Source organism: Eutrema salsugineum, unplaced genomic scaffold, assembly GCF_000478725.1.
Source record: "Eutrema salsugineum unplaced genomic scaffold, Eutsalg1_0 scaffold_22, whole genome shotgun sequence".
NCBI lineage: Eukaryota > Viridiplantae > Streptophyta > Magnoliopsida > Brassicales > Brassicaceae > Eutrema > Eutrema salsugineum.
The window spans coordinates 1,035,949-1,063,543 of NW_006256812.1; the positions used below are offsets into that span (position 1 = coordinate 1,035,949).

General features: G+C 37.4%; 7 protein-coding genes across 9 annotated transcripts; 2 read left to right on the forward strand and 5 right to left on the reverse strand.

Annotated features, from left to right (window-relative positions):
* Positions 1-4,305: 4,305 nt before the first annotated feature.
* Positions 4,306-6,874, reverse strand: LOC18015633 (DNA repair protein RAD51 homolog 3). The gene is given in 12 exon segments (XM_024155132.1): positions 4,306-4,752; positions 4,827-5,004; positions 5,109-5,175; positions 5,274-5,405; positions 5,528-5,621; positions 5,623-5,752; positions 5,835-5,905; positions 5,983-6,016; positions 6,102-6,224; positions 6,322-6,411; positions 6,673-6,790; positions 6,792-6,874. Coding segments are annotated over 11 exon segments (1,107 nt in total). The 5' UTR covers positions 6,864-6,874; the 3' UTR covers positions 4,306-4,752; positions 4,827-4,828.
* A 504-nt stretch (positions 6,875-7,378) lies between these two features.
* LOC18015634 (SKP1-like protein 20) lies at positions 7,379-11,136 on the reverse strand. The gene is made up of 10 exons (XM_006397716.2): positions 11,005-11,136; positions 10,126-10,371; positions 9,484-9,708; positions 9,200-9,391; positions 9,004-9,114; positions 8,799-8,868; positions 8,227-8,336; positions 7,996-8,153; positions 7,808-7,923; positions 7,379-7,730 (listed from the first exon to the last, which is right to left on the reverse strand). The coding sequence occupies exons 2-10, from the start codon at positions 10,159-10,161 to the stop codon at positions 7,708-7,710; spliced, it is 1,041 nt and encodes a 346-aa protein (XP_006397779.2). The 5' UTR covers positions 10,162-10,371; positions 11,005-11,136; the 3' UTR covers positions 7,379-7,707.
* Positions 11,137-14,482: 3,346 nt separating this feature from the next.
* Positions 14,483-16,163, forward strand: LOC18015508 (aquaporin PIP1-2). Its single transcript, XM_006397718.2, has 4 exons — positions 14,483-14,897; positions 15,254-15,549; positions 15,628-15,768; positions 15,868-16,163. Exons 1-4 carry the CDS (start codon positions 14,570-14,572, stop codon positions 15,961-15,963), a joined length of 861 nt encoding a protein of 286 aa, XP_006397781.1. The 5' UTR covers positions 14,483-14,569; the 3' UTR covers positions 15,964-16,163.
* Positions 16,164-16,485: 322 nt separating this feature from the next.
* On the reverse strand, positions 16,486-18,707 carry LOC18015509 (cytochrome P450 86A8). The gene has a single exon (XM_006397719.2). The coding sequence runs from the start codon at positions 18,398-18,400 to the stop codon at positions 16,775-16,777; it is 1,626 nt and encodes a 541-aa protein (XP_006397782.1). The 5' UTR covers positions 18,401-18,707; the 3' UTR covers positions 16,486-16,774.
* A 3,092-nt stretch (positions 18,708-21,799) lies between these two features.
* Positions 21,800-23,425, reverse strand: LOC18015510 (ATG8-interacting protein 1). 2 transcript variants are annotated; one of them, XM_006397720.2, is made up of 3 exons: positions 23,261-23,425; positions 22,033-22,786; positions 21,800-21,923 (listed from the first exon to the last, which is right to left on the reverse strand). In XM_006397720.2, the coding sequence occupies exons 2-3, from the start codon at positions 22,750-22,752 to the stop codon at positions 21,819-21,821; spliced, it is 825 nt and encodes a 274-aa protein (XP_006397783.1). In that variant the 5' UTR covers positions 22,753-22,786; positions 23,261-23,425; the 3' UTR covers positions 21,800-21,818. The 2 variants fall into 2 exon arrangements, with proteins under 2 accessions (XP_006397783.1, XP_024010739.1); XM_024154971.1 differs by having other exon boundaries at positions 22,033-22,798; positions 23,261-23,410.
* A 145-nt stretch (positions 23,426-23,570) lies between these two features.
* On the forward strand, positions 23,571-25,555 carry LOC18015511. Its single transcript, XM_006397722.2, has 9 exons — positions 23,571-23,723; positions 23,905-23,985; positions 24,130-24,219; positions 24,306-24,472; positions 24,616-24,685; positions 24,781-24,860; positions 24,969-25,031; positions 25,142-25,218; positions 25,308-25,555. Exons 1-9 carry the CDS (start codon positions 23,646-23,648, stop codon positions 25,406-25,408), a joined length of 807 nt encoding a protein of 268 aa, XP_006397785.1. The 5' UTR covers positions 23,571-23,645; the 3' UTR covers positions 25,409-25,555.
* LOC18015513 lies at positions 25,443-26,461 on the reverse strand. Of its 2 annotated transcripts, none has more exons than XM_006397721.2 (3): positions 26,050-26,461; positions 25,820-25,948; positions 25,443-25,692 (listed from the first exon to the last, which is right to left on the reverse strand). In XM_006397721.2, the coding sequence occupies exons 1-3, from the start codon at positions 26,371-26,373 to the stop codon at positions 25,528-25,530; spliced, it is 618 nt and encodes a 205-aa protein (XP_006397784.1). In that variant the 5' UTR covers positions 26,374-26,461; the 3' UTR covers positions 25,443-25,527. The 2 variants fall into 2 exon arrangements, with proteins under 2 accessions (XP_006397784.1, XP_024010740.1); XM_024154972.1 differs by having other exon boundaries at positions 25,466-25,692; positions 25,792-25,948.
* Between the last annotated feature and the right edge of the window lie 1,134 nt (positions 26,462-27,595).

Below are 27,595 nucleotides of genomic sequence, written 5' to 3' on the forward strand. Positions count from 1 at the left end.
CAATTTCATATATGGATGATCAAAACATGGTGGAGATTTATATTCCTTATTGTTGGTTCAAAGTCGATTGAGATTACAAATATTAACAACATAAATTACTTGGACCACCAACCCTTGCAATTTTACAATCACCCCAAACATAACGTTATCTAACATATAAATATTTGTTTTCTAATTTGTGTGGTGATAAATGTTGTCATATTTTTGAATCCTTGACTGATTTGTTGACTATAAATACTCAACAGTTACTAGATTATCCTATGAGCATGAACCATAGCCGACTAAAGGATAATTCTGTACAACTATATTATATGTATGATTATCACTTCTTTGTTCGTTTTTGGGCGAACAATTCATAAGTCTTTGCCTACTTTTGACCAAAATACGACTAACAGTTAAAAGTCACGATAATTAGTCTTTCATGTTTTTGTCGTCAATATTAGTCTTTCATTTAACATTTATATCTCTCTATTGGACTTATATTTGCTACCCGCATAGTTGCTGACGTCATGTGTACGACATAAGCAAAAATGTAATGATCAATTACGAGAGATAAGTATAGAACAAGATAATAAATCTATTTTAATGAGTACTTCAACTTCATTTATGCATGTACAGATGTACTACCACGAGTTCAGTAAGAATCGTACATGCACGATCGAGTTTCCATTAATAAATATTAATCAGATCGAGTTTCCATTAATAAATATTAATCACATAATTTTTTCCACATTAGATAAGATAAAGTGACGGAGCTAGCAACCAATTCCACGAGCAAAAAAAAAAAAGAAGAAGAAGAAGAAAATCAATTACTGATCATTGCTGATGATGAATTTTTGAACATGGGTCTTTACAATGTTTTATGAATTTGTTGTGTAGTCCATATATTTCAGATTTTGATCGATATAACAAGTTAAAAGATGTTGCTTATTTTGTCTTTTGTGTATACCAAATAATCATATATATATATATATATATATATATTTACTAAATAGTAAAATATTTGATCTGTTAATGTATTTGCTAAAGCAGTGATCAAAAACTGAAGGATTAATTTAACTGAATACGATCGAATTGGCAGTAGATATATACTACCTTAATTATATTTACTGAACGGTTGAATTGTGGTGGTGGTGTTTCGTCGGCCTCATCGATCTGATGCGGTCTGCTTGACACAACATCTATGCGTTGTGTTTTGATTGGCAACAAAGAAAAGTTCATGTTAATTCTTATTTACAATATTATTCAGATTTTCAACACGATCTCACGATAACAAACTCTTTAATATGCATGTCTATAATTAAATCTCATAAATTTGAATTGAAACAAATTTCCTAGAATATATTATTCTCTTAACATATTTATACGGAAAGATAGCTTAGATAAGGTCATTTACTGGTTTTTAAATTTGTATCAATCTAGCATCAACACGACTTTATTCCTTATAACGGATAAAATGAACTACTAGGTCTTTGGTTTCTTGAATGGAGTCTTTGTGTTTTGTAAACTACTTTACTTTGTGTTTAAAATTTAATTACTGTTCCAATTGAAAGTTCAGTTTGGCTTGTTTTCTAACCAAAATTTAACTTTAAGTAGTAGAACGAAAACTAATTTGATTAATGGTCGACTCTATATTTGTTGTTATAGTGCATTAATAAGAAATAGTCAGTAACTTGTGTTCTAACCAAAATTTAACTATAAATTCAATACTATTAGATAAAAAAAACAGTAATTAAGTAACTTGTGTTCTAACCAAAATGTAACTTTAAGTAGTAGAACGAATTTAAAACTAATTTGATTAGTGGTCAACTCTATATTTGTTATATAGTGAATAAACAAGAACGGCCTAGTCAATAAATTCAATAATAAGATTATACATAGTAAGTAATTGTTAGTTTAATTTAAGGGAGATGTGGGTCGTCAATGGCCACATAGTGGTACGTTGATAAAACAAGTTATTACTTATAATGTAAATATTGTAATTTTTAATCGATGTTAAATATGTGGTTTGAATATTATAAGTATAAGTTGACAAAAATAATGCTGAACTAGTGAAATCAAAGCAAGAAAAACAAAAACAAATAGAAAATACAAACAGTAAGAATAACGGAAACATAAACTAGTGACTATAATGAATAAAAAGCATTGAGTTTTGCCAAACATAATGTATCCGAAAGCTCTTATTACAACACATCAGAAAGTTTAATCTTTCAATCCTTTTTTTGTTTTTATTTTTTTTTACATTCATAGTGTGAAATTTAATCCTATTCTCACAAATGAATTGAATCGAATAACTTAGAGATCTAATCACAACTGCATCTAGCCTTTATTTGTTCTTATCTTTTGCATTCTATACATTGTAATCTTTTTATTTCACAACCAATAATACTCTTTATTTTTTTAGAAAACACTATAATGATCTAATAGCACACGATAAAAAAATAAAAGTGCTCAATCTACTATTTATAAGTGTTTTAGCATATTTTTAGATATATAATGACGAGAATATAAAATTTATTTCAGGTTACATACACCAGTTTTATTACATTATGATTATCACAAAAATTTTGATTTTCGCCTTGTTTTTTGCTATGATTATACTTCAGCAAATAAGAGAAACCTTGATTAGTGTGTGTTTCGTATGTTATATGACATCACCTTGTTGTGTTATTATTTTTTGTGTCGTTATGTATTGATTTATTTGATAGTGGCTATGTTTCTAAAAAAAAAAACTCTCTTCTTCTTCATCTTCATACATTTTTTATCTCTCAATTCGAGGTTGTTAAGTCATTCGGTGGATGCTCCACTTGTCAGGACCAGAACCACCACTACTGGTGCCCTCAAGGTAAACTTCTTATTCTTCTTACATGTTTTCTTTCATAGTTTCAGGTTAAATAGACAATGTTTATGTTTTATCACATTTTTTTGGATTTTCATCATCTGGAGAAAAATTCCAATCAATAACCAGAGAGTAAGTTTCCTTCTTTATACATTATTTGAGAAAGAAAAAAAAATAGTAAGCTATGCATTCTTCCCCTCATTTTGTAGACTAGGGCTCTAGAGATTGCTTTTCCTTTGATCAAGTGTTGTAATTTCGTGGGAGTGAGTCTTACATTGTTAGTGACTGGAGTGTATTTGTCGCCTTGTTTTTTGCTATGATTATGTTTCAGCAAATGAGAGAAACCTTGATTAGTGTGTGTTTCGTATGTTATATGAGTACACATCACCTTGTTGTGTTATTATTTTTTGTGTCGTTATGTGTTGATTTGTTTAATAGCGACTCTGTTTCTCAAAAAAAGAAAAGAAAACTCTCTTCTTCTTTTTCTTCTTTTTCTTCTTACATTTTTGATTTCTCGGTTCCAGGTTGCTAAGCTATTCTTTCCATGGTTTGTGGATGCTCCACTTGTCAGAACCAGAACCACCACAACAGGATGCTTGGTGCCCTCAAGGTAAACTTCTTCTTCTTGTTACCATTTTTCTTTCGTAGTTTCAGGTTACATAGACAATGTTTATGTTTTGTCATAATCTTTGTGATAATCACACTCTTCTTTTGGATTTTCCAGGGTATACGTAATTACTGTGGTCCGCAAACACCTAAAGCTGAAGCTCCGCAATCACGTTTCTGGATCAACCAAAACCATGGAAAACTGAAGCGTATTTTCACCCAGATCTACAAACCGAATAAAGGGGGGGGGGGGGGAACGAAAACATAAAAAAAAAAAAAATGAAAAACCCGTGAAGTTTGAGGGAGATAGACTATTGTGGGGTTTGAACGCAGTCAAAGAATATTATGGAATTGAAGAAGACATTGAGATTGGAATTGACCAGAGACCGGTTTGCCCAACTTCGATTCAGTCCGATGGTTGGGGAGACGTATCTTCTCCATTCTTTGATCCGGTCACGCAAGATAATTTTCAGGGTGACAGTGGGGTCTGTGACATTCGATATCGGACAAGCATAAATCTAGTTTTTTTGCTTTAGTTTGATTTTCTGTTGTGTTGACATTGGGATCTTATCAGACTTTTCATTTTGTTGATTACTTCTTCTTGTTGTTCCTTCTCGTTTCTCATAGCAGCAGCAGAATATTTTTCCAGTTCTTCCTGAGCCTCAATTTGGCATCTATATATTGCAGCTTTTAGTTCACCCATGGCAGCTTCCCTTTCTTCTCTTCTTTGATTTCACTCTTCATCCAACGCTGTTTTCAGTTCATCTATAGATGCCTTTTGACTGAAAACAGTAAGTAAAATATTCTTAGGATCACAATTTTCAGTGATCAGACTTATGAAAACATTGCCACATAAGATATTCCAGAAAGACTTATATAAGGAAAACCATCTGAACATGAGAAACAGTTTATAATTTATACACACAGACCAAATAACTTCGGAAAGAAGCCGTGTCTACAAATTTTTTAGCTATGTTGTTGCCCTAGAAGACGAAAGTGAAAACATCCCTAAGTGTCTTCTCCATCACATTTCAAAGGACGAGGCAGTCTTCGTCTCTACGTGCAGCCGCGAACGAGAGGGCGTAGGGAGCGACTGTTCGTGGAGGCGATGCGTCCACTGGAGAAGGTGGTGCGTCGGGGAGGGGATTTGAGACCAGAGAAAGCTGGGATAGAGACGCACTTGTCGGAGCCATTTTGAGAGATGGTTCGGCCAAGGAGAGCTTGAGAGATCGCTAGAGAAGAAGTAGAAGAAGCCATGGATGCTCTCAGAGACTAATGAAATGAAGAAACGTAAGACTAAGCTTTCTCTGCAAGTGTGATCATCAATCAAATCAAAACTAAACCGGAGAAAGCTTACTCATGTGCTTGTGTTGTGTCTTACCATCATCTTGAGTTGACTCGCTTGTTGCTTGAGGAGGAGTTTCTTAGACCTCTACTAGTTATTGTGTATGAAGCTGAAGCTGAAGGAAGTGAAGGGGATTTATCGATATAAGCGTGACGCTCATCACCGTTCCAATACAGAATCACTCTGTTGGTGCAAGAATGAGACCAGCTATCCCCTGAAACAGCACACGCTGAAACATTAAGAATCATAACAAAGGGATGATCATGATGATGATAATAGCAATTAGCAGATAAAGATGGTTGATTTAAGTTTGGTCACCTAAAGCAAGAGCTAACTGAAACGAGCCTTCGGTGTACTTTGTGGTCACTTGGTTTGATAACACAACCTGAGATTTGCGTATAAGAGTTAGTCATTCACGTAGCTGACTATAGAGTTATTCTGGTTTGAGTGAAGGAAGTGCTCTGAATTAGATTAAATGCTTACAGCAAGTGAGAATTTTTTGGCAAGCTTCATGAACTTTAAAGCCATTTCGCTGAGCACTCGTGTCCTCTTGGCTAAGTCATCAAAGTCCTGACGGAAATGAAACGTGATACTATCTACGATTACCACTTTAACCTGCAATCATCAAAGATATAGAGTCATAATTAGTGATCTATCGAAATTCTGTTGCAATATTCTTGTAGAAGCAAGGTTATTAAACAAACAATCTTCAGATGAACTCAAAGTCTTATGCCTACATCTTTATTTTCAGAGATGAACTTGTCAAGATGATTGACCAATGCGATTTGCTCGGTGTATCTGCAGACACGGAAGAAGAATATGTTCTCTAATATCATTGGGTTTCATCTGTACTTGATTAGCTTTAAAATGTTTATGCATATATCCTGTGTATTCCTCCATGTCCTCCACACAAGCTTCTGCAATCTGTAAAGCACGCTCCACCATGAAGCTACCTTCTGTATCTGAAGCATACAAAAACTTGGGAATCGCTGGCATTCAACAACAAAGAATCGTCTAGCCCCAGTCACTATTAAGGAAGCATACCGATATAAATTGCTTTCCCTCCAAGACCACCACACTCACGAGGAATCTGAACATTCACAGAGAACTGGATCCTGATTTTAAAAACGAAGTTAACCGAAGAGTAAAGCCTGATTAAAAAGTAAGAGGAACCAGATGAAGCGGATTTTACCCAATCTGAGTCTTGCCAATACCCGGTACCCCACCTGCAAAATATAAGCAAAAAGAATAAATCGCTTGTTGCTGCTAAATTTGGAGCAGAGAAAGAAGAAAAAAATGGAGATGGCTTACCAATCTCGGTAACATCCCTACAGCTTATTCCACCACCCAAGATGCTATCAAGATCCGAACAAGATGTAGTAATGCGCGGCAAAGATTCCTCCTCATGTAGCATATCCCAAGCATTCTTTGCTCCTTGTTTTAGTTTAGAAATTTTCCAAAAAGAGAATCCTTCAGTGAATCAAAATAAGAAGAAAAACCCAACAGAGCTCCAAGGAGTTCATCAAGTTACCATTTATAAGCGAGCTGCTTCCATTGGATCCAGAAATTTGATTTGCAAGCTTCAAAATGTCAAATGCTTCCGCCTCTGTGATATTTACATCTGTGTTCACAACACCAAGGATGACGAATTTTTCCTCAAAAACAAAGATGGTTTAATCAAAAGGAGGTAAAGTTTAAACGTTAACCCACGAGTAATCGATGGCGTTTTACTAGAAAATCAGAGAAAAACACTGTTCCGGAGACATTAACCATGAAACGATTCAAACATCTCTTTTCAATTCCAGTGTGACCCAAAAGCCCCCGATACTATCAACAGATTGCAATCTTCAGTGTAAGATTTAGGGTAAAAGAAGAAATTCACCTCGAGCGAGATCAGTTGAAGAGACGGAAGAAATCGATGAAAGAGAAGTGTAACCGGCAGATATCAGCTTCCCTCTAATCGAAGACGATAACGGCAGCCTCGATGTCTCCATCATGGTCTCTAGTCGCGAGTGAAGATTCTTCAATCGCCGGCGATTTTCGCCGCCCAAAGTAAGAAGTGTTTGGCGCCATTATAATTACTATTATTAAATAAAAATTGATTAAATGGACTTACGACAGCAGCGGTAGACAAAGAGAGACAAAAAATTCAATGCCCAGAACCACCAAATTATCATCAAATTTTGAATTTTCGCTTTTGGATAAAGAGTAAACTCTTGTTCCGGTAGAATGAAAACGTGTAATGTGAAATGTGGATGAAGATGAAGGAGCGATCGGCGAGAAAGTGTGGGTTTTGATTATAAGCCTATGCTTTTGGTGTCTTTGTAATCTGAAAGAAGGAGACGTCGCGAGAAAATAAATTCCAGGATAATTTTTATTCAGTCGAGAAATCGCCCGAGACAAAATTATTGGCCATATGTTGTAATTTTGATGCAAGAGAAAACCAAATCAAGCAAATGATCTTGTTGTTATGTCTTCTTTAGCCTCTTTGGTCTTATCATATAGCATGGCCTCTTCTCTTCCCGTGTGGCTTGTGATTTATGATGTTAAAACAATGGATCATGTTTTCATTATTACTTTTCTGAGTTTATATAACACACAGTGGAAACAAAAAACCAACGTATAACTAAATTCTAAATTAGAGCCACCAACTAAAATACTCAAACGTGGTTTTACAATGAAAGAGATCGACCACTAGAACGTTATAAAAAAAAAAAAAAAAGTCGAAAATCAAAACTGTATATATCCTACCTCTCGGATTGAATGAGAAAGAAAAAAAAAACGTGGGGATGAGAAGTAAAAACAAAAATGTTACATGAGTCCACACATCAACGTCAGTGAGTGGGTGAACCATTCTCTCTATTTGCTCACATTCTTTAACTAAAATTGTCTCAGCCATTGACCGGCTTTTTCAGCTTCAGTTATGTCCTGAAGATTGACCTTCAAAAATCCAAACCATACCCCATCAGTTCAACTCAACATTACGACAAAAGTAAAGATAATGCCACCAAAGATACCTATATGCCGTCTTGTAGTTCCGTTGCCATTTATGGAAAAGTGAACAGGTCTTCTTTCTTGTCCTAGCGATCGAACCCAATTGGAGTTCAATCTTCGAGCAAAATCTTCTACCTCTCTATAATAACATTATATTCACTATAAGAAACATCCTGGTTAGCCACAAGTTTAAAATTAACAAGAGTCTTACCTATCAAGCATTTCCTTCATGGCTGGATCGATTTCATCATCTATATCTCCATCTTCAGACCCGGCATTTGGCGTAAAAATGTCATCTTCCGTACTAGGTATGTTGCTGGACTCTGTCTCTTTAGCACCTTGTTCTTTGGAATGAAGATCATGTGATTCCTAAGCACAAGCGACGCATTCATTAGCTTGACAAAAGCCAACCAGGAGAAAACACAGAGGAACTAGTCTGAACCTTGTCAACAAAGTCTTCTGGTCCTTCTTTTTCTTCTGAAGAAACAATCTTCTGGTCCTTCTTTTTCTTGTTCTTCTTTTTTCCCTTTGGCATCTTTACCACCTTGGGATCTGTGAAACATAATTTTCCTTACTTCCAATGAGGCCTTCAAAAGGAAGTAGAATAGAGAAAGAAGAAGACTAAGAGGCAACACAAACATAAATACACACAGCATATATCTCAATCAAAGACAGACACCAAAGATCGATCATGATCTATTCATCAAACAATCTATAATTTTTAATCCATACATGCATATGCAAGAAGTGTCTTGCATATGCCTGAAATGGCAGATATGTAGCCCAACGAGACAGCAGCACGATGAGTATTTTGTCTCAAGCAGTGAGCAAAACGAAAATAGTCTATCAACAAAAATAAACATCACTGAATCAACACAAAATAATACCAAAACACGAACTAAAATGTGGTAGTACAATGTTAAATAGATAACTCAGAGCAGCCAAAGAAGAAACAGAACGATACGAAAGGATATTATGAAGTTAGAAAACCAGAGTAAGATCAAAGGAAAGTACCTCTGCCGTTAATAAATGATAACAGGTCATCCACAGAACGTTCGTCCACATGTTCTTCAACCTCAACATTCTAGACATGGAAAACCCCAACTTCATAAGCTAGTGAAGTAGTTCAATCTTACTGACCAAAGTTTACGCTCAACTTCATTCCTAAAGCTACAAATTACATTATCTAAACAAGTAAAATAGAAACTGCTAAACAGACCTTCAATCTCTCTCTTTCTTTCAGCTCCTTTCTTTTCTTAGCGTACAATCTATTCAGTAGTCGAATCCGTGGATCATCCATTGTGTTTTTCAGAGGCTCTAATTTCTCCTCCTGGATAAATTATTCAAGAGCGGTCAATAAGAGAAGCAGATGACGAAGTACATCCTAAGAAGAGATGATCTTGAGCGGCACATACCTCAGTAAGGTCATCAGGCAAATGAAATATCTCTCGTATCTCCTCAGGGGTTTTTCCTTCAATTATTCGTGCAAGTGCGCGACTAGTAAGATCAACCAAAGGCTTCAGCTGCAAACTGTCAGCGGCCGAAGTCAACTCACAGAGCCTCTTTGTGTCCATTCGGATGAATCTTTCATCATAAGTTTTTCGTTCCTAAAGCGGGGATAAGTAGATGTATTGAATGAGGCCAGATGGAGTATGGACGTGGAAATATCTATCCCAAATATTAAAGGAGCCATACAAACCTTATTTGAACGTCCAGACACTTGATGAAATCTACAGTAATCAAGAATCAAGCTGAACATAGCAGGATTTACTCGCTGTGGAAGCGATATTGCATGATTCTTAGAAGATCCAACGCCCTTGTGTACTACCTCTTGACATATCATGGGGCAGAACATAGCAACCTCTTGTTCCACTTGCTGAATGGAACCGTCAGCAGTTTGAAGCCAGATGTAGGACTTCATCGTCTGAATCCATGACAGAGCAAAAAGCAGTTTAGCTCGGAGCAAGGTGAAAAATGCATTTAGTCATTCATATATATCCACACGACTTAAGAAAGATTAACAAGTGGGTCACGTAAACTCAAAGGATGAGAATAAGCTGAATCACAGCTCAGACGCTAAATTGTAAAAATCCATGTATCAAGAAGTCTTTGGGATACTGAACTTGTTTGTCAAAAACTAAATCAACTACTAAGAATATCACAATATCTAAAACCCTCTAACCAGAACAATCTTAAACAATACTAGTTAAAGCATATGAATATTGGTCCTTTTCCATTAGAGGTGAAGGTGGTATCCATGTGAGCCAGTTTTAACTGAGAAAGCCAACAGAAAGTAGCTAAACCAAGATCGTCTAGTAAGAGAAAAAGGATGAAACCTTACCTCTGATTTCATGACGGCCAAATCACCTTCTGACATTGATGATAGATTTGATGCTATTAGACTCCTTAAAATAAAGTATTATTATGGCACTTAAAGCTCCAATAAGTAGGACACACCCTACTATATAAAGTCACTGTTTTCCTTAAATTCTGATGCTCTTCAGGAAAAAAACTAGCCACCCAGAAAAATACCCCAAGTAGAAAAGTTTCCAGGTCTATGAGCATTGAGGAATATCCGTCCACCAAACTAGTAAAAGAAAGGAAACCATATATAACAGAGATTAGCCACTCCAATAGAAAGTTATGAACATGTAATTTCATAACATAATCGTTTTGATGGCTCATTCTTCACCAAAAATCAAACTCACTCAGAAAGCCAACCTTGAATATTAAATGTAATGATGAAGCTAGTCCCTAAGAAGAAACCAAGATATGCAATGTCAATTCAAAGGTATTGATTAAGCAAAATCCCTTTTTGGCAAAGAACCATCTCCCTTTAATGCTAAAAAGGCATTTCTCTAAAGGCTTCTGACGAGCAAACAGGACATATTTGAACCTAAAAAATCCAATTAAATATAGAAATCAAAAGTAAAACCCTAAATAAGACCATAAGCACAAAATGGAACCGCAAATCAGGAAAATGAAACAAGAGCTATCTAAAAATTGATCCAATGAGGCAGAAAAAAACGAAAAATAAAAGAAGGAAACAGAGCAGAAATAGCCGTACACGTTCGGAGATACAAGTATACATATTGAACAAATTAACATAATCAAACAGGCAAAGACGTAGAGAATAGAGATACAAACACGCAACCACCGATAAGCTCTTTCGAATCGGACACCAAGAAGAGTCGATATTACGCGAATGAGCTCGTCATACCTTATAAAAGAAATCAAGAAATGGAGGTGAGCTGACGGCGGCGAGAATTGAATCCGGCGATGGACAGCGACGGCGGGCGGCGGCGCGGCCAAGCGATGAATAGCGGATAAGAGAGAGAAAGGCGACTAAATTTAGGAATTTTTTTGGTTTTATTTTTTAAATCACATGAGAAGGAGAAAAACAAGAAAACGAGAGGACTGATCATGTCCAGGTGTCAGAATCCTGTAGGCCGATGGCTTGTGGTGGTAAAAACGAAAAACGGCACCGTTAGATGAAAACAAAAATTTAGGTTGGTTATGGTTCGAGTCGGTGCCAGTCAGTCAAGTATAGTAGCGCGCGAGAGGCTTATATGTCGCTGGACTATTTTTTGTTTTTACAAATATCTCGCTAATGTTTTTGGGTCGAACCTCGCTAAATATTATTTAGTCAGAGAAATTCTTCTCTCAATTAAAAGCAAGGCCCGCTTATGGAATAGGGGGCTTGTGGATCAAAATATTGGACTGTCTATATCTACGGGCTTTATGTAGCTCAAATTTTAAAAAGCTCGAATCTTTTTAGATTTTTTTTTTTTGGTCGGAAACTCAAATCTTTTTAGATATTTTAAGAAATTTGGTTTTCAAAATTTATGATTAATGAGTTTTGAGTGCAAATTTTAAGAACTCAAATCACACCCACGCATCCTATAAACAATTTCCTTCACAGTTGTAAAGAGAGGAACAATAGTTTTGGTACAAAACCAACAATTTATCTTCTGTAAATTATTATTTGTAAGAGAAAAAAAGTATTTAAGTGATGTATATCCAAAATTTGATGTCTTTTTTCCCACGGTGTTCTGAAAATAAAACCAGTATAACTATTTCATTGAAACCATGGCTTGTGTAACTCTTTGATTTCTCCTGCAATTTAAATTGAATGCCATTAGCAAAAAAAAAGAAACCATAACTTGTAGACTAAATGAATGATGATTTTGTTTAGTATGGTTTTCGTGTTAAAACCTACACTATGCGGTTCAATTTTTAGTGTTGTATTGCGTACTAAATATAGTGGAAGCAAAAATTCTCAAAATTAAATAATCCAGGAGGGGTGGAGGTGGGGACAGTAACGCAACGGGAATAATGGGAGTGGGCATGCAATAATTGCACCCAGAAGAAAAAAGAATAGAGAAAAATGATTAATATTTGGACTGAAGGTGACAAGTGTTTGGGTGGCTTGGTCGGTTTTGTATACGTAAGGTTGTGCCACGTGTCTTCTCATCCATGGATTGGACGGCTTGGAATCATGGATTTTCTTATTATTCTCATACCAAAGTCCAAACAAATTACGACCTTCCCCGTTTTTTTTTTTTATCTTCGTAAAAGTTAAAAGCCATGGCTTTAATCCAAGCACCAAAAGAATGATAAACAACTGCGAAAGTATAAGTCCTGATTTTGATAGGAAAACCAATAGCAGATGTACTAAACAAACACGCTGAATAGAAGAAATGTAAGATAGTTGTTCTTTCTTTCGAATACATGGTAAAATGGCATATAATGGTTGTATACATACTACGAAATCTTCGGAATTTTGTGAGGATGGCAAAAAAATTGCAGTCTACGTACAGATTACTGATCAAAACTCGAACTCAAACAAAACAGGAAATATGGTTTTTTTTGCGACAATAGAATAAAAATATCAAGAAAATCTAAACAAATTTGTGGTGTTATAATTTGATTCATGTTTTTCTACGCATAAGACTTTAACAGTTTTGTTTAAATGAGTAAAAATCATTTTATGGTATGATCTTTTCACGTCGAGTCTAACTTCATTATCGAGCATTTCAATGCATGGTTCGGCGAGTATTATACACCGTCACCGAAAATATAACTTTGCAAGTATTATATATACACCGTCAAAAGAAGGAGTTTACTAGGAAATTTGGTACATACTATTACTATATAGTGCTCATATCTAAGAGCATGTCCAGCAGAGGTTTATCAAGATTTCATGGCATAGGTTTTAAGACGAAATTCAATAAAATAATAATTTTAGAGGTAGATGTTCATGGCAAAAAATTTTTCCAACGAATCTGAAGAACCCAAGTTCATCCAGGTTCATCACACGTGGAGCATCCTCATTGGTCCAAAAAAATAATTTTCGAATTAAAAAAAAATAAAAAAACAAAATCCAAAAAAAAAGTATTATTATGTTGGAATGATGGACATGGTCTAAGTTCGGTTGGTTAATGGAGTTTGGGTAGTAAAAGAAAGAGGTTTGGTATATATGTGGGACTAGAAGAAAACAGCTCGTGGGTAGGACATAGTGTCACACCCAAAAAGACAACAAAGCAACGAAGCAACCATGATTGTTCAGTTCTTTAATTTCTCTTTTGGCTTAAACGTTGTCTTTCCTTTTTGGCCTATAGTGGATTGCAGCCGAATATTACACAACCCAATATTCTTCTTTCATTGAAACGCACCACTCGTTGTGCATTTACACATTCATGGTGGATGGTATGCAATGCGTTTTGCTGTGTATATTTGATTTGTGCATTTACCTGTATTGCAGCCGAATATTACACAACCCAATATTGTGCATTTACCTGTATTACACGGATATATAAACCTAATTACCTGACTATGTATATTTTTTATACAAACAATATATCCCAGAAGAACCAGAACAAACAATGGATATAGAGACATAGAGTCTGATACATGGCACTGGGTATGCACATTCACAATTACAACTTACAGGCTTTCTGATATGTACAAATATTTTTTGATCTAGGAAATTTATTGATCTGTATAGACATACTGTAGCTAGGCAATAAAGTTGCACAATAGATACAGATTCTATTTCTAAGAGACCATATGGTTAATTGATCTATAGATGATTGAGCGATTTTAATAAAACAATATATAGTCTCATCGTGGACGATTATCATCACTCTTAACTCTAATTTTGCAGAATTAGTAAGAAGAAAAATGTTATAAATTAAAGTAAGAAGAAAATGCTATAGATTATTTGTTAGATAAGGTGTCCCTATGTATTTTAGGTGCGGTGAGTCCATGTGCTTATCCTGACAACGGTCCAAATAAACCGGCGGTTTATCTCGACCACAATTTTTCCTCCTTTTCTATTGTATATATTTTAGTAGGTTTCCAGTATTTTATTTCAGTCATAAGAACACAAACATTCATTCATATAAAGGCATGGATAAAATTCCAAGAGAAAAGTGTCCACATATTATTTTATTAAGAGTATAATTAACCATTTGATTAGAGAACACAAAATAGCTGCAAAGCGGAATTTGAAACTCTGTCCACAATATAATTATTGTCAAATCAATAATTAGCATTATCAACAACAAAGATGATAACGTTAATTATGTCATGCAATTAACTACTTAATTTAATTATCATCGGGTTTTTAAATAACTTTTGCTCCATTTGTTGGCATTATCTTCCAACATTGAGTTTTCGTCACTATAAAACCACTTCTTTCTGCTTCTCTGCAACACATTACCCACTCACAGAGAAACCCAAAATCCTCTAGAGAGAGAGACACAGAGAGAGAGATTTCGGAGATGGAAGGCAAGGAAGAAGATGTTAGAGTCGGAGCTAACAAGTTCCCGGAGAGACAACCGATCGGAACATCGGCTCAGAGCGATAAGGACTACAAGGAGCCACCGCCTGCGCCGTTGTTCGAGCCCGGCGAGCTTGCGTCGTGGTCCTTCTGGAGAGCCGGAATCGCAGAGTTCATCGCTACGTTTCTGTTCCTATACATCACTGTTTTGACCGTTATGGGCGTGAAGAGGTCACCGAACATGTGTGCTTCCGTCGGAATCCAAGGGATCGCTTGGGCTTTCGGTGGTATGATCTTCGCTCTCGTCTACTGCACCGCTGGTATCTCCGGTAAGTCTCACGACGTTCCAATTTCTCCGATCTAACGATTTCATTCTCATATTCTTCGTTATCTATATAGATCTTATGTTGGCTACACAGCGTGAATCAAATTAGAAGTTCTCCGAGAAAGAGAGAAACAGTGTTATATTCTGTCAACGTAGCTCACAGATCTGAATGAAATAGCTGTTTCAGGCTTCAATCAGGAACCATATTAGGGTTTACAAACATTGAAGTAGGTCCGATTTGCAAGAAAATGAAACAAAGAGAGTAGCTATCGATGAGAAATTCAATGTTAGATTTGCGTGGAATCGTTTGGTTTGCAGATGTTTTCTAATCCGATTTGTGTTATGTTGATGACCTCTCAGGTGGACACATCAACCCAGCCGTGACGTTCGGTCTGTTCTTAGCCCGGAAGCTTTCGCTCACACGAGCTGTGTACTACATAGTGATGCAGTGCTTGGGAGCTATCTGTGGAGCCGGTGTGGTCAAAGGTTTCCAACCAAAGCAATACCAAGCTCTAGGAGGTGGAGCCAACACCATTGCTCATGGCTACACCAAAGGAAGTGGTCTCGGAGCTGAGATTATTGGAACCTTTGTCCTCGTTTACACCGTCTTCTCTGCCACTGATGCCAAGAGAAACGCTCGAGACTCTCATGTTCCCGTAAGTTCAAAACCACTATCAAACAAGTCGGATTTTTAATTGTGGGTTAGTCTAAAATTGGTGTTTGGAATTTTGCAGATTCTTGCGCCGCTCCCTATCGGATTCGCTGTCTTCTTGGTCCACTTAGCAACCATCCCCATCACTGGAACTGGAATCAACCCAGCAAGAAGTCTTGGAGCTGCAATCATCTTCAACAAGGACAACGCTTGGGACGACCATGTGAGTTTCTTTTTTTCACTTCTCACCAAAATTTTACAATCACAATCGGATTTTGATCATCTGATTTTTAAATTTTTCATCTTTTCTATTCTTTTCCAGTGGGTCTTTTGGGTTGGACCATTCATCGGTGCTGCACTTGCTGCTCTATACCACGTGATAGTCATCAGAGCAATCCCATTCAAGTCCAGAAGCTGATTGAATTACTTTTAAAAATCTGGCTTCTGTTTTCTTAGTTTGCTTTCTTTTGTGAATCTACTGCTTGTATGAAACATCGTGTGTATGTGCTGTTCCTCTTCTTTGCCTAATTCAGACTCTTTATGTAAAACAAAGACATTTCCCTGAAAAATATGTAATCTCTCTTCTCCACTTTTCAAGCGAATTCTATATTTGGAACATCCTGGGCAGACAATTATCTTGAAACATAGTGTACCAGACATATTCAATGCATTAGCTTACATTCTGCTACAGAGAAAATGCCATCACAAGTAAATCTTACCAAACAAATTTGGCTCAACTTCAAGAAAATGACTCCCATGGATAAAACTACGAATGAACAAATCTTAAAATAAATGAGAATTTTTATAAAAAATTCAAGTTAAAAAACAAAGAGCTATTCGGTTATTCTATGGATTACCAATAAGAGTTAAGAAAACTAAAATGTGCCCATCGTGATCAGATTTCCAAACGATGTGACATTCTTTAACCTTGAAAACCTCCTTATTTGTCAATTAATAATATAGGATTTATTAAATCAATTGAGAGATGCTTACAAAATAATGAAATCAAATTTTACTGCCACAATACGAAGGCAGATGAACAAAAAAAAAAAAGAGGACAACGCACTTTGCAAAATTACCTCTATCCAATAATGCAGCCAATCAATAAACCACATCTGGCGAGCTGCTGTGTAGGCCAAAGAGCCGCGTACCTCACACGCTCCAAAAGGCGAGTGCCACCAATCAATTCCACATTCAATGATAGATGCGATTGGTTTCACCTACCCTACCTACATTGTAACGCCGTTACCAACCCCGTCATTGACGGCGTTAGATTTACAACCTGTCTTCCCTCGCAGATCGGCCGCGATTGCCGTTAGATCCCGTTTATGGACGTTAACCAGAAGACCGTACTTCATGAATAGAGTTAACGACATCTTCTGTTCCACCTTATGCCCCGTCACCACCGTCAAACGGTGGCGGAGCAAAACCGCCGCCGCAATCGACTTCATTTGCAGATAAGCCAGATCTTTACCCAAGCAGATCCTAGGGCCAGCATTGAACGCCACGAATTTAAACGGATCATGATTGATGAATCTCCCACCGTCTGATTGCGAAATCCATCTCTCCGGTTTGAATTCCAGACAATCATCTCCCCAAGTCGATCTCATCCTCCCCGCCGAGTAAATCGAATACGTCACGGATGATCCCGCCGGCACAAAAGTCCCGTCCGGCAAGACATCGTCCTTCACGGCGCGTTTCGAATCCTCCGGCACCGACGGATACAGCCTCAGCGTCTCCGATAACGCCGCCTTAAGATAAACCAATCGATCAAGCTCCTCACACGCAAGCGGCTCCTCCGTCCACGATGCCACGTCATCGCCACGTGTGTCGATCAAAACGGCGCAGATCTCGCGGAGGATTTTATCCTCTACGGTCGGGTGCTGCGTAATCAACCAGAAAAACCAGCTCAACGCGACCGATGACGTGTCACGTCCGGCGAGGATGAAGTTGAGCGCCACGCGCTGGAGGATCTCGTCGGAGTAGGATTCCTTCTTCTTGATGAAGCGCGACAAGAGGTCGTCGTGCTGGGTCCCATCGTTAGTATGCTGAGTCATCAAATCTTGCTTACGTGTTTTAATAATCTCAGACAAATAATTGTCTACTTGGACCAGGCTTCGGCTCAAGCTGACTTCTAAGCCGAGTCCGACCAATCTCTTGAACTTCCACAAAATCTCCGGCAATATGAACCGCTGTAGTGAAGCCTCGGTGGCTCGATCGAACGCCACCGCGAAGGTGTTCACCGGAAGACCCGGAGCGCAAGTCCTTGGATCTTTCCCAAAAGTCAAGCCGCAGATATTATCAAACGTGAGCCGAAGAAGCAAATCTTGAAGATCGATCGGCTCGGAGCCGAGCCGAGACGTTTCAAGAATAGGTAGAAACCGAAGCTTGATCGCTCGGTTAACCCAACGAGCCATAGCTTGACGGAGAGTCCTTGTTGTGAACTCCAAAGCGGCGGTCTTACGCTGGAAAAGCCACGTGTCACCATCGGAATTAAAGATCCCTTGACCTAGAAGGTCATGGAAAACGGCTTGCCAAGTCGGGCCTTTAGGGTAATTATCAAAGCGAGTCTTGAGAATGTGCTCGAGGTTCCTTGGATCGCACGTGACTGTCACGAGACCTTGTTTCTTGGCTAGGAAAGGGATTGCGCAGATGCATGTCTGATACGTACCGGAGCAAGCACGGAGGTTGTCGGAGATCCAGTCGTGCATTCGCTCGCAGTTCTCGATTAGACCAGGGAGACTCCCAACTAAGGGCCAGACACGTGGGCCTTTAAGACAACGAGATATGAATGTGAGCCATAAGAAATACGCCGTGATGGCTGAAAGAATCATTAGAGCAGTGGATATTTCCATGATTTTCCGGGGAAAAAGTTGTTTTTCCCTCAGAGAAAAAAATGTGCCGCTTTGGCACAAAAGTTGAGAATTTGACGGAAAATAGAGACAGCACAGGCGGTGAAAATGAGAAATTTCCGTAAAGAGTGATGAAATTTGAAGAGCGAGAGAGAGAGAAAGAGAGAGAGGGAATGGGTTTAGAAGAGATGTAAGAACACAAGAGATAAGATATATAGAAAGAGAGCAATTATGGAAGACAGACTGTTTTTCCTTCAGTGGATTTTCTCTCTCTCTCTAGATGATGATCACTCATAAACTTAGGAGTGAAGAGCTTTAGGGTATGTGAAGCATGAGATGGTGTGCACAACCATTAATGTTCCTTCTCTAGGCTGGTAGCTAGGTAGTTGGAGACTTGATATGTTCTCATTATATTTTGAAGAAAAAATGAGTAAGTGTAGAATGGTAAATATTTCCAAGTCTATGAGGTCGTAACACAAACAAAGGAGAGAGAGAGAGATCGATAGCATTAAAGACGTTTAGTTGAGGAGCCTAAGGGGAGAAAATAGAGAGAGAGATCTATGATCAAATGACCCACAGGTTTTCAATGTCCGAACATGATTCACTTATATAAAATTAATGCAAAACCCCTCAAAAAAGAGATAAGTAAAATGAAATTTTAAACTTCGGAGAAAATCGTGTAAAAGAAGTCACAAAGTAAGCATGGGATGTTGCCTCATCGTTATATCGTATTCTCGTGGCTATTAATTGCATGTTTTGATGATATTAATTAGGGTTCGGTAATTCGGTGTCGGTTCGAGAGAACTGGTAATTGATGTAACTATTATCAGGCATGGCTTGTAGACTGTATAACGGCAAAATGGCAGATCGATTTCGAGAATCACATATTTGTGTCTATTATCACGTCAATTTATTATAAAAATATGAAAACTAATGTCATTTTAGTTTCAGGTTGATGTGAAATTACTCTCGGTTAACTAGTAAAGCACGTTATTTCGCTGAATTTTAGTAGTAAAATTTTGTTTATGCGCTGTGCAAATGTATGTACGTGTACATAATAAATATAAAATTATAATATTTTTGGGTATAGAACGTAGGAATGAGTGATTAAGGTTTTAGAGTTGAGATTGTTAGGGTTTGGGTGAACAGACTCAACAAGAATAGGTTTGCTCAACTATACAACTTCTATAGGTTGCGTATGGGTTTGGTGACTTGTTGACTTTTGTCAATATATTTTTGAAAGTTTGGAACCGTTGAATACATATATATATATATATATATATATATATATATTAGTGCGAACCCTCCTAATGCCTGATATCGATTAATGTAAGAAGTACACAATTTAATCAAATCATACGAGAAACCCCCATGATATGTACATGCGCAGAGATCAACACACAATCCTAATTCTAACTTTTCAGTTTTCACGTGTCTAGGATTAGCATTTTTAAATCTTATTACAGCAGGCAGTAAACCACACACGCTGTACCAAAAAAAAAACAAACTCAAATTAAAGTTTAGACCCCCAAAAAAAACTCAAATTAAAGTCGTCTGACAAAAAAAAATACTAATGAGTCGACTTCAATCTGACAAAAAAATTTATTAATAAGTCGACTTCAATCTAACAAAAACAAATTATAAATAAGTCGACTTCAATCACATCACTGCATTTGAGTTCAATATTCGAAATTATATCACAACAGAAAAACTTAGAAACTAAAGAAACTAGTACTATTTGAGAAATAATTAAGACTGGATAAATAAACGCTATATAGTGGAAAGTTCGTCATTAAAGCATAATGCATTGACAAACGAAAGTCAACCTTCTCGAATTTGAAGCCAAGATTGCAGAATATGCGGTTCGAACTTCAATACGTTGAAATATGTTAGACTAATGATTTCCCATTGCAGCTATCTTACACGGTCTTTGTCAAGTTAATTTCCGGATAATTTTCTAGCATTTTGTTTTGTTTTCTACGGCATTGATAATCTCATTTGACTCTTTGGTGAATATTATCATATGTGGTTCGTATGATCGTGTATTTTTGTGATTGAATATGCGATATTAGGTTAAAACGTGAGATGAAAGACAAATAGACAGAGAATATAAGTAATCTTATTAGGTTACCTTCCCATCAACGGCAAAGAAAACATACTTTTCAAGATCGCATATATAATAATATTTTTACAGATGAAGTTAAATACTATATATTTTTTTCTAACTTACAATTGCGTACGGGACGTTACATGAAATAGTAGACAATGAAATAGTTCGATTAGGTACATCAGGAATATCTCAATACTTATTCGACATTTGACACATTTATGGGAATGAGTTAAGACTCTCTGGTTACGACTTGTGAACAAAGTTAACCGATCACGTATCGGTAAATAAAAACAGAAATCTTTAGATTCCGTGGGTTGTCCCACACATAACATTGGTCATTTACGTGATTATTTATTTATTGATTTTTGCCATGTACTTGTCTCATCTTGCATTTAATACCATATATATATAGAAAGAAATAGAGAAATACTATAATTTATATTGAAAAGTTAGCTAAAAATAATGAATGAGATCATTAATATAGTTAGTTACCCCGTCACTTATTCACATGGTAATTAATAGTAATTAAAGACAACACTCAACCACTCTATAGAGGCTAAAAAATTCATATACATCATCACATGCATATTTAACTATAAGTTTATAACCATTATCGAGTCGTCTATTACCGAAAATTTATAACAACAGATTCATGTTTGAATTCAACTACTGTGAGAGTGACACATGCTAATCCCCGGTTTTGTATCGGTGTAGTGTTAATAATGAGTTCCCTTTGTTAGTCGTAAAATGATTATGCGATTTCAGCATTTTACATATTTTGTAAATGGCAATTTATTCTACACTAGTAGGTTGTTATTTTAATAGCGCGACTACAACAATATTTGTTGTGCTCTCGCCAACTTCCACCCACTTTAATTTGTTATGTTTTATGATTCTACAATTGGATTACACAGATTTTGTATTGTTGAAAGATTCCGTCATTCTATTACAAATCAGAGCGCATGGCCTCTTATAGTAATCATCCAATGAGAGTGCATAAATTTAAAACTGAAAAAAAAAAAATTAAAAAGGGTATATATATATTTCCACACTAAGACAAGAAGCTTTGGACACCTATTGAAAAAGTTTTTTTTGTAAGAAGGCAATTGGATCTCCATTTTAATTGTACAAGAAAATGAAGCAACAGAGGCTCAAAAAAAAAAAAAAAAAAAAAAAAGCAAAAGGTTTTGGTACTGAGGCACATATATGTAACTGACGACCAAGTTTGTATGTACCTGTGCTCGTGTGAGATTGTGGAAGCAACGAACGCAATGGCCTTTTTGCCTCTTTGAGTTTCATCGTCCTTTGTCTCTAGATCTCACTGGTGGAGCCACTCCTAATGAGAGAAGCTTGTGGGTTACCTCTCACAAACACGTCTTTCAAGCGCGAGAGAGGCTCAAGTACTCTGCTCAGCTTCTGTGTGAGAACAAACAAACAAACAAACAAGAGCCGTCAATGATTCTGGCTTTACCGTTTGTAAGAAGATTCTTGACACAAGTGTTTTCGGTGATGTTTAGATTATTACCTCGCTGCTGAGACTTGATTGCCACTTGAGCTGCAAAACCTGCCACCTCTCTTGTTGCCAGCGTTGACCAAGAACTATGAGTCCTGTGACGGCAGCTGCAAAGAATAAGGACCATATCGCATTTGCTTCTCTTGTGCGTGAATACATAGAAACAGCTCTCCGTCTCCACCAAGCTTCGCAAGGAAGGTTGTGTGTTGCTTTTTTAGCATCCTTCTCAAGTCCAAGGGGATTTGTTACGGTATCAGAATGTGAGTGTAAGTTTCCCTCTGCATACTCATATGGCTCAGCATCAATTAACCCGCAGTGTTCAAACATGACTGGTTCACTTCCGAATGATTCCATGTGTCTAGAAGACCCAAGCGCAGGTTCAACATAGTTGCTCTGTTCATCCTGAAACCTGGTGGTGTTTCTAAACTTATCCGACAACCCCTGACCTTCCAGCATCAAGTCTTGGCCATCCTTTCTTTCTTCCTCTTCGAGTACAGGTTCATCAAGGGGTAAATTCTCATGCTCACTAGGTGGGAATACAAAGTGGTCAGACATGAACAAATCGCGTGAGGTTTCTGCTCCATAGTAAGCATCAAACTTGCGCGCATCTCTTGATTCAACGTTATATGGACCCGGAGCAGCAGCGTATGCTGATGAAGTTAGCGAGACGACTTCCCATTCATTCCCACGAGAAGGATGAGGATGCTCCTCGCGATCCTCATTGTTAGCCATCCTTAACCGAAATAATCTCCAATGACCCTTTAAACTGAAAAGGATCCTGCTTGGGTTAATTAGCCAATAAAGCAAACAGAGAATATCTCACATCTTCAATGGCAAAAACATAGATTTCGTTTTTATTAGCAAAATTTACTCTAACCTCAACAATCTTCAAATGGTAAACAAACAAAAACCCAGTAATGCAGGCAAAATTAAACCAAAAACAACAATACACAAGCCAGTGTGGTGTTTGCAATAAGATAGCAAAAATTGCAGAGTATCTTCATCAACAAGAGAGAATTTCAGAACCAGCCAAAACCAAAGATAACCGATTCCTTTCGTCCAATCAATCGGGGAAAACAATAGCAGAAGAGAGAGAATCTATATACAACATCAGCTCTTTCCACAACTAGCTTATCGAATTCAAATCGAGCTATTAGGAAACCAATATGAACAACCCCGCTCGGCAAAAATCACAATTGAAATACTTTTACACGGGGAAGAATCGCAAGTCGGCAAATACCTATAAAGAGACGATACGTATTGGATTGGATCCGAGGATTGATGATGAGATTCTCTATCTCTACGAGACTTGAGAACCTGGCAAGAGAAGAAAGATCAGCAATTATTGATACCGGCGATACCGGTTGTTAGATCGGGCGATTAGACGGTGCGACCGGCTGCAGTCGGTAAACGAGTGGGTACGCCACCGATAATCGCAAGTTTACATATATATGCGTGCAGTGCACAGCCCCATTGCGTTTGGACAACCGCAAACGCGGAAATATATGCGATTTTTTTTAAACGTCATAACACGTGGTTTGCTATCATTGGCTCTCGGGGGGAATGAGTAAACCTTCGTCTCTAGCAAATGTGTGGCAGATGCTTGAAATTAGTGGAGAAGGAGAATGGGAGATCTCTACGCTTTGGACTTCGATGGAGTTCTCTGCGATAGTTGTGGAGAAAGCTCTCTTTCTGCTGTTAAGGTCAATCCATTCTCTCTCGATACTCTAAATCTCCGTTTCGTCTCAGAGAGACTCTTTGACCTGGGCTTTGTTTCGCGAACTACATAGAAACTGTTTCTCTGATTCTGATTCTGAAAATTGCAACTTTGGTTTCAAGTTTTGGGATTTTGGCTGAACATAGTTGACTTTTCGGTGTTTATAGGCTGCGAGAGTGAGATGGCCTGGTTTGTTCGAAGGAGTTGATTCCGCTTTAGAGGAATGGATCGTCGATCAGATGCATATAGTAAATACTTTGCTTCCTTACTGTTTATTCAGCTTATAAATTGTTGTTGGTAGGTGATAGTTACAGAGTAAGTTTTCCAGCTCTGATTTTAAAAGAATGTGAAGCTTCATATTTGTTTTAAGACCCTGGAGCTGGTGTTTGTAGGTGAGACCTGTGGTGGAAACTGGCTATGAAAATCTTCTACTTGTTCGGCTACTATTGGAGACGAAGATACCATCTATTCGAAAATCTTCAGTGAGAGTGATTGCTTATGAGAACAACCTGAGATCCTTTTGGTATTGTAGATTAACAGTCAATGATGACTGCACTTGTTTATTAAGGTTGCAGAGGGATTGACTGTTGATGGGATATTGGAGGGCTGGGGAAAGATTAAGCCGGTTATCATGGAGGCTTGGGATGAAGATAAAGATGCTTTGGTCGATTTGTTTGGGAAAGTTAGAGATGATTGGATTAACAAGGATTTGACAACTTGGATTGGTGCCAATAGGTATGCCTTAGAGATCAAATCCTAGAGAAGAGAAATTTATTATATTGGCCAAACAAAAGTAAAAGTTCCCATAGGAAAAGCTCCATCTCTTCTTTGCAAATTTACCTTCGTGGCTTTGATATAGTCTACTACTATATTTGCAGATTCTATCCTGGAGTTTCAGATGCACTGAAATTTGCCAGCTCAAAGATTTACATTGTTACCACGAAACAGGTGCAATAATGATTCCATTCCAATTGAAAACTGTCTGGACACACATACCGTCTGTCGCTATCGTGACCTTAACTTTGCTAACTTTGAAATTGCAGGGCCGTTTCGCAGAAGCATTGCTGCGAGAAATAGCAGGTGTAACACTACCATCAGAAAGGGTTTATGGTTTGGGTACAGGGTCAGTATCAGTATATGGTCCACCAATGAACTCTGATCTTGTTTCTTATCCAGATTTTACCCTGAAACTAGCCTCTTTCTTTTTTTTTTGGGTCTGAAATCTCACCAGGCCAAAGGTGGAAGTTTTGAAGCTACTTCAGAATAAACCAGAACACCAGGGCTTGAAGCTGCAGTAATTCTCGTTCAAGCTTGTAATGAATATATGTTTCACTGTTTCTTTTTTTCTACATGACTTGCTAACCATTAGTTTACAATCCCTATGGGATTGTTTTATTTGGCCAGTTTCGTGGAAGACAGACTCGCAACCCTGAAGAATGTCATCAAAGAGCCTCAACTAGACAACTGGAATTTATACTTAGGTTGTCTCCTCTCTCTCGCACATATCATCTCTTCTGGTTCTCCTTGCTACATGGTTATCTGATTAAACATGCATGTATCTTTGAAACAGGAAACTGGGGCTACAACACAGAGAAAGAGAGAGCTGAGGCAGCAAGCATTCCAAGGATTCAGGTTATTGAGCTTTCCACATTTAGCAATAAGCTTAAATGAGTGGCATACTCATCGGAAAGCAAAACAAGCTTCCTTTTTTTTTTTATTGTATTTCTACGGACCAAACATGTCAAAGGAATTGTAGCTAAGATTCAGCTAAAGAGTGGCTATATCACCTATTATAATTCATCCTTGTTACTATCGCCATCTTCATCATCCTTGCTTTTCTCGGCTTGAAGTTTGTCAACGACATCTTCAAGTGGAGGATCTCCAGGTCTTCGAAACTCTTGTTTCCCTATCTTAACCTCGTAAGCCTCTTCCTGGCTCAGCACGAACTCCCTTAGCTAATTGAATATCCACCAACAAAGAGATTGATTGTAGTGTGAGATCTCAACTAATCTGATAAACAAAAGCTCTAAGCAGCATTACGTATTGAACATCACCTGTGGGTTTTACAACTTTTGAGTTTACCTCATTCACTTCCTTGCCATTTTGCATATTGAACATCACCGTGCTTCGATCTACGGCCATGAATCTTACTCCTATCCCTCCTGTTCTCAGAACTTTTGTCCATTTCATAGCAATTTCCACCACCATATCCTGATTAATATCAACCAAACAAATCACGATTTAACCGCCTGAAGCAACTGCAATCAAAGAGGGAGAATGTGAGTGAGAGAGAGATTTGGATATTTGTTAACCTTTGTCCGGGAGACGCCCAACCGGAGCTTCACGAATCCGACGACCGGCCCAAAAGTCCGTTTAGCCATTTCCGCTTGGATCTGTTCGAATCCCATATTGGAGAAATCCGGAGGCGGATCGAATTCCGGCATCGGTGCTTTCTTCCCCCAATCCTTCCATGATTCGTCTTCTTCATTGTCTTCGACGTCGTCCAGATCGTCGGGGATCTCGATCCGTCGCTGTCCTGCTTCGACGAGCTGGACGGATCCGTAGAAATTCAAGATCAGAAGAAGAACGAGGCAAACAAGTAGAATCAAAGAAGAAGAACGAAAGATCTTCTCCATGGTTTTCAATTTTTTTTTTCCTTGCAGAAATCAGATACCGGCAAAGTGAGACTGGCAACGGCATTTGTAAATCAGACTCTGCGATCATATAACGTGATTTATGCCTTTTTTGGGGGATCAAATAATTAACGACATAAACAGAAGTGGCACATTCGAAACTGCTTGCCGTTTTGTTCTTTTGTAAAAGAACTGCGTGCTGAGTAATGTACGTAAATATGACAAGCATGGAAAAGCCGTGAGACGAAAACGACACATGTTGCGCTGGGATGTGATAGATAGAATCAAGTTGGAGATGCAATGCACATGGATCTTCGTTTTCTTGTTTTTCACGTTTGTCATCTCCAAAGCAAATTACATCATACCTGTTACTTACTTTTATATTCTCGACGATCAAAGAATACGATTTTGATAAGTAACTTCAAATCTTTGTAAACTCATCGAAGAGATTCAACTCTCTACAACAAAAAGAACAAAAATAGAAAAAGGAATAAATTTGGTGAATTTCTTTTTGTTTTTTGTTTTCTCCTAAAATATCCTTTTTATTTATCCGCTTTGGTGAGTTCACTAATGTGATACACTGATACTGCTAATGTTCATCTATGAAAGTACCACTTCAAATTTCCAAGCTTTTTGACTTTGAGACTCAAGCTTCGATTAACCGTTCGTTAGAAACCCAATAACAACAGCCAAACCAATTGTTATAACCAGAGTAGAGTTCACTATATTTTCATAAAATTGAAAGTGTCACTTATAAATTTTGAAGATACACAAGAGCATTCCATACCGATAAAAAAAATAGACAATAACAAATCAAACTGGTCATAATTATTGACTTACTGTGGATATATGCATAAAAAATCCATATAGATTTACGTTGAAATGGCTTCTCTTCTATTTTTGTTTTTTTTTTGTTTTTTTGTTTTTTTGTTATCTGACTAGTTGAATTTGTTGAAATGGCTTCTCTTGTAGTTCGTCAGATTTTGTTTGTTTGTTTGTTCCTTATCAAAAGAGAAAAGACACAGAAAGAAGCCGATTAAATAGTAAATATACAAATCAACGTGAGATAGATACATAAACCTTTTTAAAGAATAAAACATACATCATACGAGGAAAAAAAAAAAACATACATTATCATGCCGTACGTTAACGAGATGAATGCTGAACTTTCATCAAGTCCTAATTATATTATATGGCTTTAACTCTTCTACGTTTTTGTGCGATA